The sequence below is a fragment of the Diaporthe citri genome (genome assembly GCF_014595645.1).
Source record: "Diaporthe citri strain NFHF-8-4 chromosome Unknown scaffold_9, whole genome shotgun sequence".
Classification (NCBI taxonomy): Eukaryota; Fungi; Ascomycota; class Sordariomycetes; order Diaporthales; family Diaporthaceae; genus Diaporthe; species Diaporthe citri.
Genome location: NW_025064854.1, coordinates 898,574 through 917,715, shown reverse-complemented (window position 1 = coordinate 917,715; position 19,142 = coordinate 898,574). Strand labels below are relative to the sequence as shown.

The 19,142-nt window shown below is 55.7% G+C and overlaps 5 protein-coding genes across 5 annotated transcripts; 2 read left to right on the top strand and 3 right to left on the bottom strand.

The window, feature by feature from the left end:
• Positions 1-1,949: 1,949 nt before the first annotated feature.
• Positions 1,950-3,486, bottom strand: INS49_015399 (uncharacterized protein; the record flags this gene model as incomplete). Its single annotated transcript, XM_043176080.1, has 4 exons — positions 1,950-2,030; positions 2,086-3,183; positions 3,251-3,379; positions 3,448-3,486. 4 exons carry the CDS (start codon positions 3,484-3,486, stop codon positions 1,950-1,952), a joined length of 1,347 nt encoding a protein of 448 aa, XP_043019535.1.
• Positions 3,487-7,197: 3,711 nt separating this feature from the next.
• On the top strand, positions 7,198-9,473 carry INS49_015398 (uncharacterized protein; the record flags this gene model as incomplete). Its single annotated transcript, XM_043176079.1, has 2 exons — positions 7,198-8,059; positions 8,134-9,473. 2 exons carry the CDS (start codon positions 7,198-7,200, stop codon positions 9,471-9,473), a joined length of 2,202 nt encoding a protein of 733 aa, XP_043019534.1.
• A 687-nt stretch (positions 9,474-10,160) lies between these two features.
• INS49_015397 (uncharacterized protein) lies at positions 10,161-12,656 on the top strand (the record flags this gene model as incomplete). Its single annotated transcript, XM_043176078.1, has 7 exons — positions 10,161-10,183; positions 10,651-10,675; positions 11,173-11,327; positions 11,414-11,543; positions 11,670-12,156; positions 12,356-12,432; positions 12,489-12,656. The coding sequence occupies 7 exons, from the start codon at positions 10,161-10,163 to the stop codon at positions 12,654-12,656; spliced, it is 1,065 nt and encodes a 354-aa protein (XP_043019533.1).
• A 387-nt stretch (positions 12,657-13,043) lies between these two features.
• INS49_015396 (uncharacterized protein) lies at positions 13,044-14,714 on the bottom strand (the record flags this gene model as incomplete). Its single annotated transcript, XM_043176077.1, has 3 exons — positions 13,044-14,110; positions 14,215-14,470; positions 14,538-14,714. 3 exons carry the CDS (start codon positions 14,712-14,714, stop codon positions 13,044-13,046), a joined length of 1,500 nt encoding a protein of 499 aa, XP_043019532.1.
• Positions 14,715-15,491: 777 nt separating this feature from the next.
• INS49_015395 (uncharacterized protein) lies at positions 15,492-17,966 on the bottom strand (the record flags this gene model as incomplete). The annotated part of the gene is made up of 5 exons (XM_043176076.1): positions 15,492-16,785; positions 16,842-16,919; positions 16,996-17,004; positions 17,214-17,441; positions 17,509-17,966. The coding sequence occupies 5 exons, from the start codon at positions 17,964-17,966 to the stop codon at positions 15,492-15,494; spliced, it is 2,067 nt and encodes a 688-aa protein (XP_043019531.1).
• Positions 17,967-19,142: the final 1,176 nt, after the last annotated feature.

Genomic DNA, 19,142 nt, shown 5'->3' with positions numbered 1-19,142 from the left:
TCTTTTAATTCTTTAATTCTTTTAATTCTTTTAATTCTTTTAATTCTTTTAATTCTTTTAATTCTTTTAATTCTTTTAATTCTTTTAATATTCTTTTAATATTTTTTAATATTTTCTTAATATTCTTCTTAGTATTTAATAGGCTTATAATTATTTAAATATTTTTAAAATTTTAATTAATATTAGCCCCGCTTTTTTTCTTAGTTTTTTAGTTAATTTAGTTAGTTTTTTAATTAGTTAATTTAGTTTTAATTAATAAGATTAATTAAAATAAATTAGTTAGTTTTTAAAATTAACTAAACTAATTTAATTAATTTTTAAAATTAACTAAACTAATTTAACTAATATCAACCCTGTTAATGAGTTCCTCCCGCTAGTGTTGTCAGCTACTAGTATGTTGTTCCCTGCGGGACGAATGGACAGCGAAAATCCAATGGAGGACGATTTAGATGTGGGTGTATTGTGAAGGACATGCAGGAGGAGCAGAAGCGCCTCGACCATGAGCACAACTATCGCCATTGTTACGACGGACCCCGCGGACAACCCTCATCGCTCAGAGATATTTATACAGATATTCGCCGCTCCACCTTCAGCATCAGTTTATCTCACGTGTCATAAAGTGGGTGATGGGTTTTACTTATCTCACATAGATGCCCCCAACACTCCACGTGCATCCCACATGTTTTACCCCTGGACAACCGCTAAACCCTCGTCTGAGCGGAGGCACCTGACTTGTAAAGAAGGATCCCAGGCTCTTATCATACATCTATCAACTTCTTCAGTGACAATGACTCATTTAGCAGCTCGAAGAACCCACGAACACTGGTTCCCGAACAGGCCGGAGGGTCATTTATGATTGACACCTTTACGCGGATACCGAGTTCTCAATCTAAAAACAAATCCTGGGATCCCCAATTTCCAGTCCATAACCTCCCAACGGAACACACAATGGGTTTCTGAGCCCCGGTGCTTGACACAACAAGATCGAGCAACGAAAACAAACAGCCACCGAGATCAAGGCTCGAACACATCTTAAGCAGATCAGGCGGCGACTCCTCTCCCACCACCAGTGCCGCCCCCTCCCCCTCCGTTACCAGAACCGCGAGGGCCCCAAAACACCGTTGCAATGCCCTCCCCAAGGCTTCGCCAGTGCTGACCGCCCACCTGGGCTGTGGTTGTGGGCACGGTTCTCGACTGCCAGAGCAAGTCTGTGTGTAGCAGCTGGGCACTGTACAAACATCCTTTACACGTAGACCTTCGGCGACAGCATGGCGTTGCGAGTGGGCGTCCGGGGCCGGAGTGGGCTCGCCGCGAGCTCTAGCCTTCGGACTATCAGAGACCACAATACTTGCGGGCTTTTGTTTGCTCTATTTGGACAGCTGCAGAGCTCAGTAATCTTCTAAACAATAAACCCTGATCTAAGCGTTGACAGCGAGAATTCGGGCCAGGCACGCTTATCAACCTCAGAGCTCAGCAGGGATGAGAGGGTGTTGGTTTGGAAGTGTGCAGTCATTACTTGTGGAGTTTGTGTCCCGGAGAAGGCAGGATCAGAGGACTGCCTTGGAGCAGTAAATCGTGGTCTTGATTTCTAAGCGCATTTTCATGAATAATCTTGCATAGTGGCGCCGATCCATCATCACCGTCATTGGTGTTTATGGTAAGATGTTTTGCGTGTCAATGAAACGCTGTTCGCCTGACTGTGCTTCGACAACGGCCTTTCCCACGAGCAGAATCCCCCTCGCGTGTATCTGCTCGAACATCTGTCCCACTGCCGCCGAGGACCAATACGTAGATGCGACCAACCATATTAAGTGGGGATGCAACTCTCTAGCGGCTGCTATGGCCGGGAGAGACGAGTCGGATCGCTGACGTGCGGCGCAGCTTGAACCGTGTATCGAGTGTCGGCCATTGTTTGTGGGAAGGGGTGGCGACAAAATCTCACGTCTTCTCTACACAACATCCGGCAATCTCACTGCGATGTCGCCTGACTGTGTGATATACCTGACCCATGGCAAGGACGGGTATTGGAGCTGTTGGTCATGTCAACTTGGCCCTCAAAGTGGACCTCTTCCTGGGGTATCTTACCTTCGGTTCCGTGATCTTCAGATAGCGCACTTGGATTCCACTCGTCGTGAAGTAAGGAATCTCAAACTTGACCTGGATTGGCCTCTTTGCACCCTTACCCGGGCCCCCTACACCACCCATGCTTCCTCCGAAGCCACCAGTCATTCCACCGCCATGCTCATCGTCACCGCGCACGCTTGGAAGGCCTAGCTCCGCCCGCATGAGGAATTCCTTAGCGCCTCCAAACTGCTTGATCTTCCAGACAATGGCGGCCTGCTCTGGTGCGTAGTGTACGCTGCCGATGTTTGTTCGGAACCGGGGTGAATCGGCATCCTCCGGTACAGGCACAATGATCTCGACGTTGTTTGCCGTGCTGCGCCGCTTGAACTGTGCTCGAGCCTTGACCATGTACTCTACGCGGCTGCCCGAGTGGCTCTCAACCACACACTCGACCCAAATCAGGGGCTTGACCTGGGTGTTGAGGCGGTAGGACATGAGCTCGAATTCGCCGTCGGGTGGAATAAAGGAGATGGTGCGGTCGTTCTCGAATCGTGATAGCCGAACGCATTGGTGGAACTTGACGTCTTCCATCTCGATGGCCTTGCCTCGCGTGGTCCGCCCCGTTGTCTCGAACATGACCTTGTCGTTTAGTCCCAACCGCAGTTCAGGCATGCCGGACAGATAGCACTTCATCTTGATGGCGCCGAGGATCTCGGAGCGCAGCACGTTGCCGTTAGCAGAGACGAGGAGGTTGAGGCTCTCGACGACGTCGAGGAACACCTCGTTCTTGCGGTACCGAATTCCTTCGGATCTCCATGACACGGCGTTCGTAACGGCAATGGGCGGTCGTGCCTGTATCTCCAGCTTGTGGGACTCTTGGGTGATGTATTCCTGAAGGATCTTGGATTCGGTCGTCTGGGGGTAACCAAAGTCCATCATTTCGTCGAGGAGCTCGTATATAATGACGAAGTTGTCGCGGATGGATTCCTCCTCCAGGGCCTTGAAGTACTCTGTGAAGACATCGACGAGCTTGTGCAGGAAGAGAAGTATCTCGGCGGCATTCGTGTTTCGTTTCGTCAGCGCGAGGAGGTAGAGGTTGTTGTGGCGGATGTAAAGGTACTGTAGCGTACTGTCAGTCAATCGCAGGCCTGGGGGAGCTGGCAGATCACGAGGGGCGGCGGCATACGTTGATTCCCTCATGTGAAAAGCAGGGCGGTACTGCTGATGACTCCTCTTCTGCTTCGCTAAGCAGCACAGGGAATTTCTCCACGGCGGACATGGGGATATCTCCTCTGTAGTTCCGGGCCAGGAGGGTCTGCGAGGCATGGCTATCAGCTCCAAGACATTGACTCAGGACAAGTACCGAAGCTCTGGTGGACGGACCTTGCCCTTCAAGTCCAGGAAAAAGATGGCAGAAGCCATGGTGGAAGCTGGAGTCGCTTTTATCGAGGGGGCGTGTGTGTCGTCGTCGAGGCGATGGACAAGGCAGGGAGGGGCACGAGAGTATTAGGAACGGCGCGCTGGCCAGAGGAAGCAGGCTGCTACGGAGGCCTATACCATGCGGATGGGAAATTTAGCGAGCCGTCGCGGGATTGGGTAGAGCAGTAGCAAGCTCGGGACTGTCGTCAATGGTGATGGACAACTTGGGCTGATGTTGACTTGGAGTGGATTTCGAGGCTGCTATCGCGACCCTAGCTTGGTATGGACCTCCCAAGCAAGGCCAGCCAAGCCTCTTCCAGGGGACGACTGCAGCTGGGCGCGGCTCAGGAGGTCCAGTCCAGACATCTGTCCACGTCCAGGTCTCAGCTTGCTGTGTGCACGAGCCATTATGTGGTCCGTGCACAACGGAACGGTGGCTCCTTCCTCCGATCTTGCGTTGGGGAGCGAAGACATCAAAAAGAAAATTCGGCTGCTTCTCTCCTTCCGACCTGCTTCCCTTCCTCCCTCAACGCCCCCTCTTGACAGTGCAGCCCATCACATTGCGACACGCCAGATTCGGGCGTCTTGTTCGATATCAACAGTGCCGACGTTGGTGAATTCTGCGATTATGGGGGCGGAGAAGGATGGATTCCCTGCGGTGCCATTAAGAACTGCCCAAACGTTAAACTCTACCGTGGTTTGGGCGGTGTCAGAGGCACCGAACATTTCACGTCGCCTCACCGACAGGTTGGGTTGAGGTGCACTGCAAACACAAACAGTACGTATCTGCAGCACATGGCAGCACCTCGGGGCTCAACAAACAAACCGGCGGCCCGAAAGGGGTGGGTTGGGCTTGGCTGGGCTGGACTGGGTGACATGCAGTTGTGTGGTTGTTGCAAGCGGTGAGGTGCCTGCACCGGCTGTTGGTTGATGCCGATGCTCTCTGCGCCGTTGCGTCGCACAGCAGCTTCTCCTCTGGTCACGGGTCACTCGTCACACGCAGTACGGTGGTAGATCTTTCCTCAGGCTGGGCCGGCCCCAGTGCCAAAGGGGAAAGATGATGAGACGGGCAATGGCCGGATAGTCTGTCTATAGTCAGCCCGTCCAAGCCCGTCGAACTTCTCCAGCCTCCGCTCACGCCGCCGACCCGAATCTGGGCTCGTGGGCGCCACGATTGACGTGCAAAGGGGTCGTCCTGTTGCATTTAGCCTGCTGGTGGCCCGCCTAGCTGGCACTTTGACATCATCACATCACATGAACCATGTTTCAGGCATCATCGTGGGGGTGCAGTATGTCTACACTATCAAAACCAGTGCTGAACAAAGTAGTAGTTTGCGGAGTGCAGTAGGCCTAACATGGCGCATTGTCAAACTCTGCAGTCTGTTCGCAGCAACGGCGCCCCGATCAATCACAAGCCGTCCATCACCGGAGACAATTGGGCATCTTTTGCAATCGCGGACTCGGGCATGCGCGCGCGTGTGCGGCATCGACCTTGAAAAATGTTCATCCTCCACTCCTGTCTAGATCCTGGTGACACAGACTTTGGTTCAAACGCCGGAGCCGAAGTTCAGCCCGAGTGGCTCCCAGTGGAGCGGAGGGGGGGTCGAGAAGGACAGAGAGAAGCAGCTGTGCCCAAGAATTGCTTGTGACACACCTGGGAAATCATATGCAAGTCGGCAAGGGGCCTTGAGATCGGTCCAGGACCAGCAGGGCGCACCCAATAAGCTCTGCAGCCGGTGAGACAGGGTCGTCCTTGACGGGCGGCTCCCGACGAGCATGTGACGGCAGAAGAGCGGGCCATTTTGGCTAAGGGAAGGATTCCTTCTGGTGCTGGGGTGCCCGTTTTTGTTTCGGAGGATGGTGAGAGGGGTCTGCAGCCACCAAATCATCTCTTCCACGGCAGCCCACCCCCCACCCTCAGCTGGACATGTGCTGACATGTGCGTGTCTGCCAATCCATTCCCCCATCCCGTCGCAACAACCACGTCCATCGTCTCTTCCATCGTCTCTTCCCCTCCCCTGCGGCAAGGGGTCAAACTCTGTCGCCACGCAGGGACAGTGTAGCAGCCGTCGGGTCTTTTTCTTAAGTTCCTGTTCAGGCTTTGATTCTGCATCGTCAATGCGAACAGAGTTGGAGATATCCGTTCCGTGCCGTCCACGAATCCTTGTGCAACCTGTGAACAAGCAGCAAGCATGTGATCGCGCCTGTGTACGGATAAGCCCTGTGGTTTATCCGCAGCATGTGCAGGACAACTCACTGGCTTATGGGATCAGTGCTGGTCTGACATCGCGGGGCCATGACGGCAGCCTCGGCCCCAGAGAAAGAAAAAAAATTCTTGGAATGGTCATGCGGCGCTGTAAGGTACGCGGTCGTAGAAGATGGCCCATCTGCCGGCCCGGCGCTGACTGGAGTCCTGTTAGGGCGGAGGCGGGAGGAAAAACAGGCCCCAAGCTGGGTGATCCATGAGTGCCATGGCAGGCGGGCCAGGCGGGCAGACGGTGAGTAGCCGGGACGAAAGCGAAACCCCACCCAGAACCCAGCCGGAGATTGGGGATGACGGGTGCTGGCTGGCTGGAATGGCTGGGGAGGACGACTATTGCATCCGTCTGTCTATTACTGTATCTGTCTAACTTAAAGTCAGTCTATCTGCGCCATGGCAGACAGCAGATCCCGCACCCAGCACCTGCCAGCCATCCGTCGACCGTGAAGAGGCAGGGAAGGGTCGACTGCGTGTTTTGCCTTCAGCCCACTCTGCAGGGGCGTGTCGCATCAATTGGCTTTGGACAGGCCTGGCAGGTAGAGCCAGCAGACCTCGGGAGGCAGCACTGACTGACTAGAAGTAGGCACCTGGGTGCGTGGGTAGTCTATCTGATGTCAAAACTGCGACAAGCACGCCAAATCGGGCTGACTGCCTGAACTCATAAGACTTGACATTATATTGTAACACCGTATTCGGGACACAGAACCAGCGCCAGACCAAAAAAAAAAAAAAAAGCTCTCTCTCTCCCTCTTCTTCACTCCTTCTCCTGTCAGTGAGTGAGTGCCTGCAGCGTCGTGTGCTTGCGTTGCGCCACCATCCGCTCCAGCCAACCGGGCACATGGTTAGACTCGGTTTTATGCAGACCCTCCCCTCCCCGGCATAGCCCTGCTCGGCATCGGCAGCTCGTGGGAGAACGAAGGCAGGGCAGCACCAGTCTGCCAGAACCTCTCCTGACAAACCCCTTGGGACCTTTTTTGGCCGGCTATCGCCAGAAATCCTTCCCTTGCCTCTTCGGCCCTGTCTGGCGTGTCTTACCTGACCCTATCTACCTTTTAGGTCTACTGTGTTGTGGTGTGCTCTGCGTTTGCAGCCTTTTTTCCTTGGGCGCTCGTTCTCGCTTCCCACTGTCACACTACGGTGCACGCACTTTATCCTCTCTCCCCACGACTCTGGTATGGTCTGACCTTGGTCGGCTCTGCTCTGTTCTTCATCGTTCGTCGACCTAGGCATCCTCGAGTCAGTGCCTTGCGCTTCCTCGGTTCCGTCCATTCTCGACCGAGCGCGCCTGTCATCTTGAAATGACGACTTAGTCGTGACCAGAAAACCCCCCCTTGGCGGACTGTTCCTGGCCTAACCTGAATCAACGGACCCGACCTCGCATCTCGCTGGGCTCGGCTGCTTCGTTGCAAGAGCCCAGACCAGCTGAAGCACGGGCGGACCAAGAGGCGGCCAACATGGAAATGGAAATGGAGCAGCAGCAGCAGCCGCAACACCAACACCAACAACTCCCTCACCACCAAACTCCTCAGGCTCAGGCTCAGGCTCAGGCTCAAGCTCAGACCCAGACCCAGGCGCAGAGTCAGAATCACATGCGGCTCCCACCTCCCGTCGATTTTGACTTCAACAGCATCGGCAACGGCAACCCATCGCATAGCGCCATAGACCCCATATTTCACAAGTCTCTCCAGCAATTTCAACCGCCGCCCGACCAACCGCATTCCTCGTCCTTGACGCTGTCTCCGCCGTACACCAACCCCAGCGCGAGCCCCTTCTACGCCTCGAGCGCCGCCAACAGCAACAACCACCACCCCCACCGCCATTCGAAGTCGTCCTCCCTGTCCCCTCGGCCCCTCAGTCAACTCCCAGCCTACTCGCCGCCCTCGTACGCATTCGCCCAGCATAACCACGACCCTACGACCTTGAGCTTCCCACAGCCCCCTTCCAACGAACTTGCGCCTCTGCAGTTAAACGCCAGCAGCGACCACGGCGTGAACTCTTTACCCTCGCTGGCCTATCTGGCAGGCCCGCCGACGTCGGCCTCCCTCAGGTTCTCGTCATCAACAGGAGCAAGCGACACATCCTTCTCACCTCCCGCACGACCACGGCCGTGGCCCTCTGGGAACCCGTACTCGGCGTATTATACAGGAAATAATGTCCAGTCGGCTGGCTCGCCTGCGAAGATGGATCTCGACAGCTTGAGCAGTGGTACGAGGGGGCCCTTGAGCCCAGAGCCCGTAGGTGGTCGAGCAAGTAGTGTTAGTCTGGACGATCCGGACGTGCGAATGGCAGCCGAGGCCCTCGGGGACCTCAAGGCCGGTGAGTGCATGATCATTCGTCCCATCTTCCCCACCCTCGGTAGGAACCCTATCTCTGACAAGCCATGCCTCAAGATTTCGTCTCGTCTCCCCAGAACAAGAATACCCCAATGCCCAACTCGCCCTCGAATATGTTTGGCACGCCTGGTCCGCCCGAGCCGCTCTTGTCGCTCGTCATGACGTCGGGCTCTGTACTCGCGAAGCCAATCGAGGGCACCGTCTCCGCATATAACACGACCAAGAACTTTTCTCCCGGGTTTATCAAAACACCTGTTGACTACATCGAGGGCGTCGTCGGCTCCGGCCTTCATCTCACCGGTATAGAAGGCGGCGTTAGGTGGTTCTTTCGCGGTAAGGGTCGCCATCAGTCGTCCGGGGACCTGGAGACGGGCGAGAAGAGCCACAAGCGGAGAAAAGTTGGCAGCAGGGGTAATTCGACTTCCGCCCCGCGGCGGGATTCTGGGGTTCCTGCCTACAACAGTACAAATGGTGCAGATACGCAAGGCCAGATGGACCCTTACGGCTTCACCACCAAGGATCGGAGGCTCTCCATGAGCACGGTCGACACATTGCCGGCATATGACGACGCTCGGAGCCCGGCCTATACAGAGGACGCAGGTGCAGTTCAAAATGAGAAATCAGAACCGACAACCTCGAGACCGTCATCTACGACCCCTACGGCGTGGCAGTCCCGGCTCATCATGTCCACCTCTGGGCTAAGCATTGCTATGAGTGAGGAAAGCCTGCGCAGCCTCAAGTACTGTCTAGGCTGGTTGCGATGGGCCAACGACCACATCGGCAGGGTGATCAGCGCCCTCAAAGATGCGTTGGACAAATATGAGAGCCACCCTCAATTGGAGGACCACGCCATGAACGACGCGGCAGGCACGTCTGCAGTACGGGACGACGAACAGGCGCGACGCGCCATTGGAGCGCGGATCGATGCTCTGCGATCAGAAGTTCTCAAGACACTGCAAGGTGTTATCGAGACTGTGTCCAAGTACGCAGGCGGCGCACTCCCAGACAACGCACGAGCGCTGGTCCGGAGACACCTCACCTCTCTGCCGCAGCGGTTCCGCATCGCTACACAAGAGTCGGGCAGCAATGCCAACAGCAACCAGGCCTCGTCATCTGAGGAGGGCAAGGAGCAGGAGGTCCGTGATGGCGCCCAGCGGGTGCTGGTCCTAGCCAAGGAAGGACTGGACATGATGGCGCAGGTGAGCGGCGTGCTCGACGGCACAATCGTCAGCGCTGAAGAGTGGTGTGACCGGCTCGGCAGGAAGAAGAGGGATGAGAACCAGCCAACGGAGGGCCATGGGGAAGAGCAGAATCAGGACCAGCATCAGCAACAGCAGCAGCCACAGACTGTCCCGTTCGCTGGGGTCGGTTTCGATGGTGATGTCAAGATGGGCTGATACTGTTTTCCCAGACCTCTGGTAAGAGAATAACGAACAATCAACCGCCACGATTTGAAAGCGATCTTGCTGCATATATGACGACTTGAGCTCTTTTTTCACTGCGAACATACCCTTATTCTGTTCTCTTTTGTTTTCGCGAAACGTCTCCTATGGAGCGAAGAAAAGGGGAGGGGAGAGTGAGGCAAAGACAAAAAAAACAAATCTATTACGAACCGAAAAGACAAAAAAGATCTTTCTACCTCTGGCTCAGGGACACTGTTTCCCCTGCGGATGGAGCGGAATGGACGGCTGCATGCACGGGAGGGGTCTGACTGTTGTGGATACATATACGCGAGGTCGTTGAAGGAACGAGCCGGAATACGGAACCGAGCCCGTGGAAATACTGATACCGCACGACGTGTGTCTTGTTGCGTGTCACTGTTGTTTATATCGACCGAACGAAGCCACCATGTACTGGCATATCCCCCTCCCCCTTCCATGTCCGCCATATGTGTCGTGATTGGCCCTCTTGGGCCGGAACAAGCTCCTCGTTCACGTGGCACTTGACGTCAACTCGGGATGAATGGACTGAAGAAACGCTGTGTAACTTCGGGGTGCGATGGCTCGACGTTCATATTGGTTTGTGTGACAGACATGTGAGTAGTCGTTTCGAGGGCACCTATTAATACACACACCCCAGCGCGAATGCCCAAGCAAGAGGGTCCGAGGTGAGACTCTTCGAGGCGTATAGGCGCTCTGGAATCCGGACGCAACCAGTTTTATCCCGTCCTGGGACCTATTCGCTGCTGTCACAATTCGCCCGAAGTTCGCCCAGTCTCCGGGAGTCGGACGCGTCTTGACTCCATAAAAAAATAAGAAGAATTCCACATCCAGTCCAAGCCTTGGATCCTTGGATTTAAACACACAAGCTTATCTGGGAACATCTGGCCGGGCCTCGGTCTCCACTTGCACAGCCGAAGGCCCCCAGGGACAGCCCTCTCCTGTCAGGCCCATGACAAAGCCTTCCGCCATATTCGCCGCCCACAACACGACGAGGGCCCGGCGAAGAAGCGACGATCCCAATGAGCGAGCGCTCTTGCCGGCTCTGCGCCTGGGGGGGGGGGGGGGGGGGGGGAAGAAGTGGCCGACCCGACCCGCCCGTCTGGCTGCCCCTGACCCGAGCGGATATGCTAAGCTTTGAGTGCGGCCGGTGGAACCTGGTTTGTATTCAATGTTTCGCCGGGCGCACGACTCAAGAGAAGAAACAACTAAGTAGTGTGTTTCTCCCCCGGGCGCACCCAAGCAGGCGCCGGCGCTCTGCCCCCAACACCGCTGTTAAAATAGACATTGCACCTAGACTTGGCCGTCGTGGATATAGAGCGTGTCCATGGCCTGTGGGGTGGGAGAAGAATCTGCCCTGCCTGTGGAGAGTCTGCGCCGTAATGTAATTTCATATATAAGCGAGGCGTGATGCCAGCGATGTCTTCAACATGTCTTCCTCCTCACCCCGTTCCTCCCCGGTCTCGCCTCCGTCGCCTTGCAGTCTAGTCTAGCCCAGCCCAGTCCTTCGTTCTTTTGGCAGACAACATATCGCCAGTGTCCAGGCTAGCAGACCCGCTCTCGAGATGCAACTCACACAGCAAGCCCTTGGTGCGGCCCTCGCCCTGGCCGGACCTGATTCCGTAAAGTAGCCGCGACTACGTCTAAAAATTCGCAGGCAGGTCCGGCGCTCGTCAAGAGGCAGGAGGCAGGATTCAACCGGTTCAACGCCTCGATCGGCGACTTTGGCGAGCACGCACACAGCGTTGCTCTATCTCGGTTGTCTCCGAACTCGACATGCACGGCTGATAAGGTGTCGGTTCGCAAGTCTTGGTAAGTTTTCCACTAGGGGGGAAGAAGTGCCATGAACCCTGTCGGTGATCAGCGAGAAAGATTAGAGTTAACCTCTACATATGCAGGCACGATCTCACCCCGGAAGAGCGTATCGCCTATACAGATGCCGTGTTGTGCCTTCAGAGCAAGGAGGCCAAGACGCCGTCCAGCCTTGCCGAGGGTGCCATGTCCAGGTTCGATGACTTTGTCGTTACGGTATGCATGAACGAATAGTCTTCCCTGCCCGAACGGTCTCACATATATAGTCGGGCTTATATTTCCCCCCACAATCTGATAGGAAAAAAAGAAGCGCGCGCTCCTGCTAACGTATTCCGCCACTAGCATATCAACCAGACATTCACCATCCACCAGACCGCCAGCTTTCTAGGATGGCACCGGTGGTTCATCTGGGAGCATGAGCAGGCCCTGCGCAACGAGTGCCGCTACAAGGGCGCCCTCCCCTACTGGGACTGGGCGCGCACCGCCGAGGAGGGCCTGGCCAACTCGCCCATCTTCGACGGCAGCGCGACCTCGATGAGCGGCAAGGGCGTCTCGCTCAACTACACCAAGGACGACTACATCGTCGTCAACGAGGACCAGGGCGACGCCGCCGTCTACCTCTCCGCCGGCACCGGCGGCGGCTGCGTCACCTCGGGCCCCTTTGTCAACTACACCGTCAACCTGGGCCCCAGCGGCCTGACGACCATCAACGGCGGCTCTGACAACTCGAGCTACCCGTACAAGCACAACCCGCGCTGCCTGAAGCGCAGCCTCACCGACGACGCCAACAGGCGCTTCGCGAACTCGAGCTCCGTGCTCACCCTCCTGCGTGAGCCCCAGGACATCTGGTCGTTCGAGTGGCTCATGTAGGGCGACCCGCTCTACCCGGAGCTGGGAGTCCACGGCGGTATTCACTTCTCGATGGGTGAGTTTGCGCCATGTTCCCTCGCCCTCCAAGACCCCACCCCCCTTTTTTGGTCCTCAGATGAGAAAAAGAAGAACACGTCACTGACGATAAACACACATAGGCGGCGACCCCGGCAGGGACTTCTTCGTCTCCCCCGGCGACCCGGCCTTCTACCTGCACCACGGGCAGATCGACCACGTGTGGTGGCTGTGGCAGATGCAGGACCCGGCCTCCCGCATCGCCGACTGGACCAGCGCCGTCAACGGCGCCTTCACCATGAACAACTCGACCGAGCCGCGCCGCACCGCAACGGCACCGCCGAGGACGTCCAGGACCTCGGCTTTGTCGCCGAGGGCAAGGCGCACCTGCTCGGCGAGCTGCTTGACCCCACCGCCAACGACTTCTGCTACGTCTACGTATGAGGCGGCTCTATTGGTGAATTGTTTTTGACGTTCTTGGATATATTATAGTGGTGCTTTGGTTGCGATGCTTTGTTTTTCAAGATGTTGTATATAGTTTGACATATTGCTTATGACGATGCTCCCGATGGGTGGATATACATTAAACCAACATGGAACAATCTAGACACAATGCACATACTTTAATCCTGCGCTTATATAGAGCACAGATATAAATCACTCGTCATGCGTCGAACCGAGATGAAAAGTTTGTGATTTGGGTGGTGTTCAGACTAATACCACAAGGGCACTGAGCCTACAGGTAGTGTAAAATGTGGGATATCGGGCATTGCTCTGCTGACGTTATACATGACCTAGATTCCTTCCAAACCCGTCTACATGTGTCATACCTTAGAGACGATATCTAAACCCAGGTGTCTGCCAGTCTGTAACATCTTCATAGTCCTCACTCCTCAGCTCAACCTCGTTCACAGCATTCGCATCCCCGGCAATATCCACGACCTTGCCACCGCCCACCGCCCCAGCAGACCCAGCACTGCCTTCGAACCCTTCCTGCCTCGCCCTCCTGGCATTTGTCCAGCCAAGGTACGTCCGCAGCCCCAGCGCCAGCAGCACGACCAGAGAGTAGCAGATCATGATAGTCTTGAAGGCAGTATTGTACGTTGGCGCCTCGGCGCTCTTGAAGAACTGCGGGCCAGCAATATTTCCGGCACAGTAAGCGAGGAAGAGCAGCGCCGTCATGGTCATCTTCTTTGTGACGCCGCGGTAGTTCGCCTGGACAAGTGACAAGGCAAGGGGCATGGCCGAGGGGCCCGTCGAAAGCAGGAAATAGCCGAACAGCTGCACGCCCCCGGAGACATGCGAGCGCGAGTAGATGAGCGCGGAGCCGGCGATGCAGGGAAGCACAACACAAGCGACAAGTATACAGTTGGCCTGCCGGAACCTGCCCGCCAGCCACCCCGTGAACATGATGACGCCGCCCGAGACGAGCGAGTAGGGGATGTTGACGAGGGTGCTCTGCAGGCTCGTGAAGCCGAAGGACTTGATGACCAGGTTCGCAAAGTTCTGCGTGCCGCCGTTGGGGATCTGCGTGAGGATCTCGAGGCCGAAGATGAACCACGTCTTGGGGTCGACGAGGCACTCGCGCGCCTGCGCCCAGTCCCAGGCCGTCCTCTCGGTGCGGCCCGTCCCCGCGACGATGACCCTGTCCGTGGCGAACTGCCTCTCCTCCTCGGTGAGGAACCCCGCGGTGGATATGCTGTTGGGGAGGGCGAGCCACAGGACGAAGCCCCAGAGGAACGTGGCCACGCCCAGGATGACGAACATCCACCGCCACGGCCCGACGGAGTCGTCGATGTGTCCCACGCCGAAGGCGAAGAGGGACGCTACCATCCCGCCGATCGAGTTGCCCGAGAACCAGATGCCGGTGCGGAAGGGGATCTCATCGCGGGTGTACCCTAGTACCTGTTAGTCACCTGCTACGGATCCCAAAGTGATACATTCTGGAACATTCTAAAGCACAAAGATCGGGGATGTGTAGCAGGAGAAGAATGGTACTAACACGACGTGGTGATGAACATGAACGCGGGCGTTATTGTGGCCTCCGCGACACCGAGAAGGAAGCGGACGGTGAGCAGGCCGCCGTAGTTGGAGCATGCCGCTGTCACGCCGACGATGACGCCCCAGAACAGCGTGTTGGCGGTCATGTACCGCGCGACAGGGAGGCGGGCGATGAGGAGAGTGGTGGGATAGGTCCAGGCGAAATATCCAAAATAGAAGACGGACGACACCCAGCTGTAGTCTTGGCCTTGGAGGTGCTGTTGGCCATGGTTAGTCTGGTGGTTTTTGGTCCATTGAAGCACAGTGATGGGGCATTGGACGAACTGTGTCATCTTTGAGTCCGAACACCGATGCGCTGGACAGGATGGTCTTGTCCATGAAGTTGAGCGCGTAGGTCACGAACAGCAGTGGGATAAGTCTCCTGTCAATCTTCCGGAGAACCTGCTTGGCCATGGCACCGGCATCGCCACCATCGCCGCCGTGTCTGGGCTGGCTGACCATAATGTCTGCGGGCGGTGATAGCTCGTCGTCGAGGTCTTCTCCCACAAGTGGTTCGTACCTGTAGCCAGGCTGTCGACGTCTGTTCAGCCAGAATTTGGAGGGGTGAAAAAAGGAAAATCTTTCAGCAGCTGCCATCGTCCAAGCACAAGGTTTTGCCGGGCCGGCCTGCTGTTATCTCTGTGTCGGTCGCGGCTCCGTGACATCGGAGGCAAGACACCCGAAGCGGACTCCGACGTAACGTTCTCCCCTGCTATCACCTGGGCCATTCACGGATTGGGCTCGCGCCGGAACTCGGCTGCGGCTGCTGGAAGGTGTGCTGTCAGTGGTCCGTGGTGTGTTGTGTGTTCCACTGCCCAGGCTCCAGATCCACCGCTAGCTGCTGCTTATCAGCGCTGCGCTGGTGGGCCGGAGATGGCCGAGGCTAATCCCTGGCCCCTTTCACCATCCTCGACTATCAGAAAGGACAAGATATTTGTCGGACTACACAAATACGTTCACAAGGTGATACAGCAGCCTCACACAACTGATCTGCGACTTCGAGAGTCTTCAAAGCCACTCAAGGTATACCCAGAATCTCTGCGTAGTCTCAAACTTCTATGATCCGCCGATATCAGTATGATGGGAGGGGATAGATTCTCTGCTCTCAGGCACACAGGGTCTTGAGTGACTGTGATTCAAATCAAGTCGGATTATCGTTCATGGCTTTAGCTTCTCATGGCGAATGGTTTCCAGTCTGATTCTCTTTAGGGAGAAAAAATCTGACCATGACACTACCTGTTAAGTGCTCTTCTGAGGACTGTTCGCGATGTGATTCAGTGTCGATTCGACCATGCTCAGAGCAACAACAGCAGCACCATACTTGATCGGGACCTCGCGGCTGTTGTCGTCCAGCTCAGGGTGATCAACTAGCTGATCAGCCCGCTTCTTCTCCGTGTCTTTACAACGCTTCGGCAGTTCCGCTGGCAGGGGGTAGAAGGGCAGCGGGATTTCCGGGGCAGACTTTGGACCTTCCTCCAGCAGCTTCATCGCCTCCGCGTATGGCGCGAAGCCCTCGTCCTTGTTCGCACCACGCCTCGCGTCATTCTTGCTGCCCTGGTGCAGGCAGTCAAACATGAGCCACACGGCGCGCACGACGCTCTCGAGGGCGCCGACCCACGCGTGGTGGGCCGAGGCCGCCTCGCCGATAAAGTACAGCTGGCCAAACGAGTTGGGCTTGGTGATGGCTGGGTACAGGTCCCAAAACTGGCACGGGCCGAAGAACGCGAAGGCGCCGGCCATATGGGGGTCGCGGTACCAATCGTAGCCGTGCACCTCCATGAGATCTCCGGCGATGCGGGCCCGCGTCTTCTTGTACGCCTCCGTGTCGCTGGGGCCTTGGGAGTGGAGGAGGGTCAGGTCGTGGATGAGCACGCTCCGGAGCTCCTTCTCGGCATCAGAATCGCCTTTACTGGACGGGATCAGGCTCGCCAGCCGCTGTGCCGTCTGGCCCCAGGTGTACGACACGAGGAGGACATTGGGCTCTTTGACGGGGTCAACTTCGTTGTTGACATTGTACGAAGGGTAGACGCAGACCTGCAGCGGGAGGTCGGTGCGGGCCAGGCCGCCCTGTTTGATGTTATACGGCGCCTCCCTCCACCAGGCCGTCTTGAACTTCATCCCGACTTTGCACGAGGCACCGTAGCCAAGACAGCGGATCGCCTGTTTCGTGTCCCAAAACAGACCTGTCTTGGACAAGTCCATGTGGTTCATGGAGCCGAGGGTCGTTGAGTTCAGAACGGTGAGGCACTTTACATCGGCTTTCTCCTCCTTCTTTGTGCTGGTGTCTTTGACCTTCAAGGTCATTTCCGCGGAGACGGTGTTGTTGATTTTGAAGTTGGACTCGACTGCCGTGACCTGGGTGTTGAACTTGATGGCATTGGGCTTTCCGAGCTTCCCCCGCATCCGCTCCGCGATTCTTTGAGCGCCCCCATCCACACACCACCACTCCTCCTTCTTCGGCTCCTTGCGCGTGTTGAAGTCGAGGGACTCTAGAACGGCCTCAGTCAAGGACTGGTCATACCAGCCAGTACCACTGAAAACCACAGAGGTTAGAGCTTTCTGTCGGCTGAGCCATAACGAAGGACTCACAAAGTAGCCGTCTCAATCCACTGAATTGTGCTGTAGTTATACCCTGGTCCATCTGGGATGCCTCCAGGGTTCTTCGTTCTGTGTGATCATGTCAGAATAGTTGAGCATACAACACAAAGGGTTTCGACCTACGAGAGAAGGAATTGGCGAGCACTCATCCGGTCTGAGAGCATCAGCATATGGTAGAATTTCTTTTCCTCTTCAGAAGTCGGGGCATTGGTGTTTTTGGCTCTATCAAGACCACTCTTCACTGTCTCGATGTACTTCTCGATAGCTTTCTCGAACAAGGCCGCGGGATCTACACCCAGCAGGCTTTAGAATGTAATCAGTGTGAAATCCTTTGAACTCTAGATGCCGAATGTGCAGACGTACGGGGTAGGAATCTGGTCACACTCGGCCACTCCCTTGTTGAGTTCGAACGGGTCAGCCATTTTCCGTGGTCCTTCCCATGGGTCGCCTACGCGACGAAGATCATTGAAGTATGACGGCTGCTCTTCGTCCTTGAGGGAGTAAGGCACGAGTTTGGGCGGATCATCAGCTTTCTTCCTGTCGCCCAATCTTCCTTTCTCGATGCCCAGCATCTCAAAGAGTTGGAAAGTTCTAGGCAAGGAAGCATCAGTAGGCAACCCCAAGACAAGTCAAGGGACTGTATGGACAAGACACGCACCTTTTCATGACATCGTTCTCGGGAAAGCGCATGGCGCCAACGTCGTAATAGTCGTGAACGCCCCCTTTAAGGTCGCTGAACCTGTGCGTATACAGCCTACCACCCAGGCGGTCCTCGTCGGCAGCCTCCAGGATCTCGTAGTCAATGTCAAGGTACTCCTCCCCCTTGTCCTTTCCCAGGTTCTTGTTGAGCCAGTCCAGGATGAGGGCGGTGAAGAGCCCCGCGACTCCTCCGCCGACGATGCCGACCTTGAAACGGCCGTGGTGCTCCGGGATCAGGCCACCGCCGGTCGCAACTTCCGTGAGTTTGGAGAGGGCCGAGACCGAGTTGTGGGGCAGGCTCCCGAACTTTTCTTGGTCTTCATCCACCCTCGCCACCGTGGCTTCCAGGTCTCGCTGGAGCTTGTGCCGGGCAACGTACCGCGCCCATTGGGCCTTGTAAGAGTCATTGAGCGACATGGTGGACGGTGTGTGTTTGTTTGGAATTGATTGATATACTTTTGCTCTCTGGTAACCTTCTCAATGACTTGAAGCGATGCAAACATCATTCAGAGGAGGGGAACCAAACTGCCCCTTCTTATATTAATTCAGCTGCCCCCCCCCCCCCCCCCCCCCCAACAAGAGTCTCAGCGACACTGTCTTCTTCCCCTCATTATTGCTTTCCCAACGGAATCGATATGTAGTCCCACAGCTCAGCTCTCGGGAACAAGTCATATCAGGCCATTCCAGTTATTAAGACAATTTCTTGAACCAATCGTGTTTCAGTCTCGGTGAGTTACCACATCGTGGCGCAGCTCATAAAGATACTACATGCATTCCTGTTACCTGCTGGCGGCCGTAATCACTCTGGTGACAGTCAAGACATACATTTCAGCCGACCGAAATGGGTTCGATCTTCATTTTGGCGTTCAGCTGAGCGGAATCAACACCTTGTTCTGAGACACGCGTGTCTTCCCCACAAGCTCACGTAGGTCCAGCAGGAGAGACAAGTCGCATGGAACGGGCCGCAGCATTTCTGTAGCGCCAGAGGGTCTGACGGACTGGCCACCCCAGTCATAAGTCATAAATCAGTCAAGCTAAAAGCGGCCACGTCAAGGTGAGCATTTGGCTGAGGCAACTGCACCCGAACAAAGAAGTCTGCCACCGCTCTAGAGAGAGCGGTGAGAAGTCAGCACATCACATTTTGGCAAGTCGATATGCCAAAACATATCAAAATGAATCCTCATTTTCTGACTGAGGCCCTTCAAACTGAACGATTGAAGAGGTCATGTCACTCAATCGTAGTACTGGGGAAGTTACAAGCGGCCAGTCGTCCAAGGCAGCTGCCCCTGATGGTCTCGCTGAGCGTTCAAAGAGGCCGAAGATTAGCGGGAACATGGGTGATTGTGGCACAAGCTCGGCACCACCATGTATGGGAGTACCGAATTGCGCCGTCTGCGACGAGCGCGCGTTACCTGCCACGGGCTCATCCCTAGCCTTCCAAGCGGAGTTGTTATCCCCTATCGGTGCTTTGGTATTACGAAAAAGTCGTGCCGGAATCTTCCAATGAGATAGTATTCCTAAGGCTGAATTCTTCATTTGGCTGATGAGATTATTCAACCAATGGAAGGATTTCAACGTCGGTTTTCGGTGACA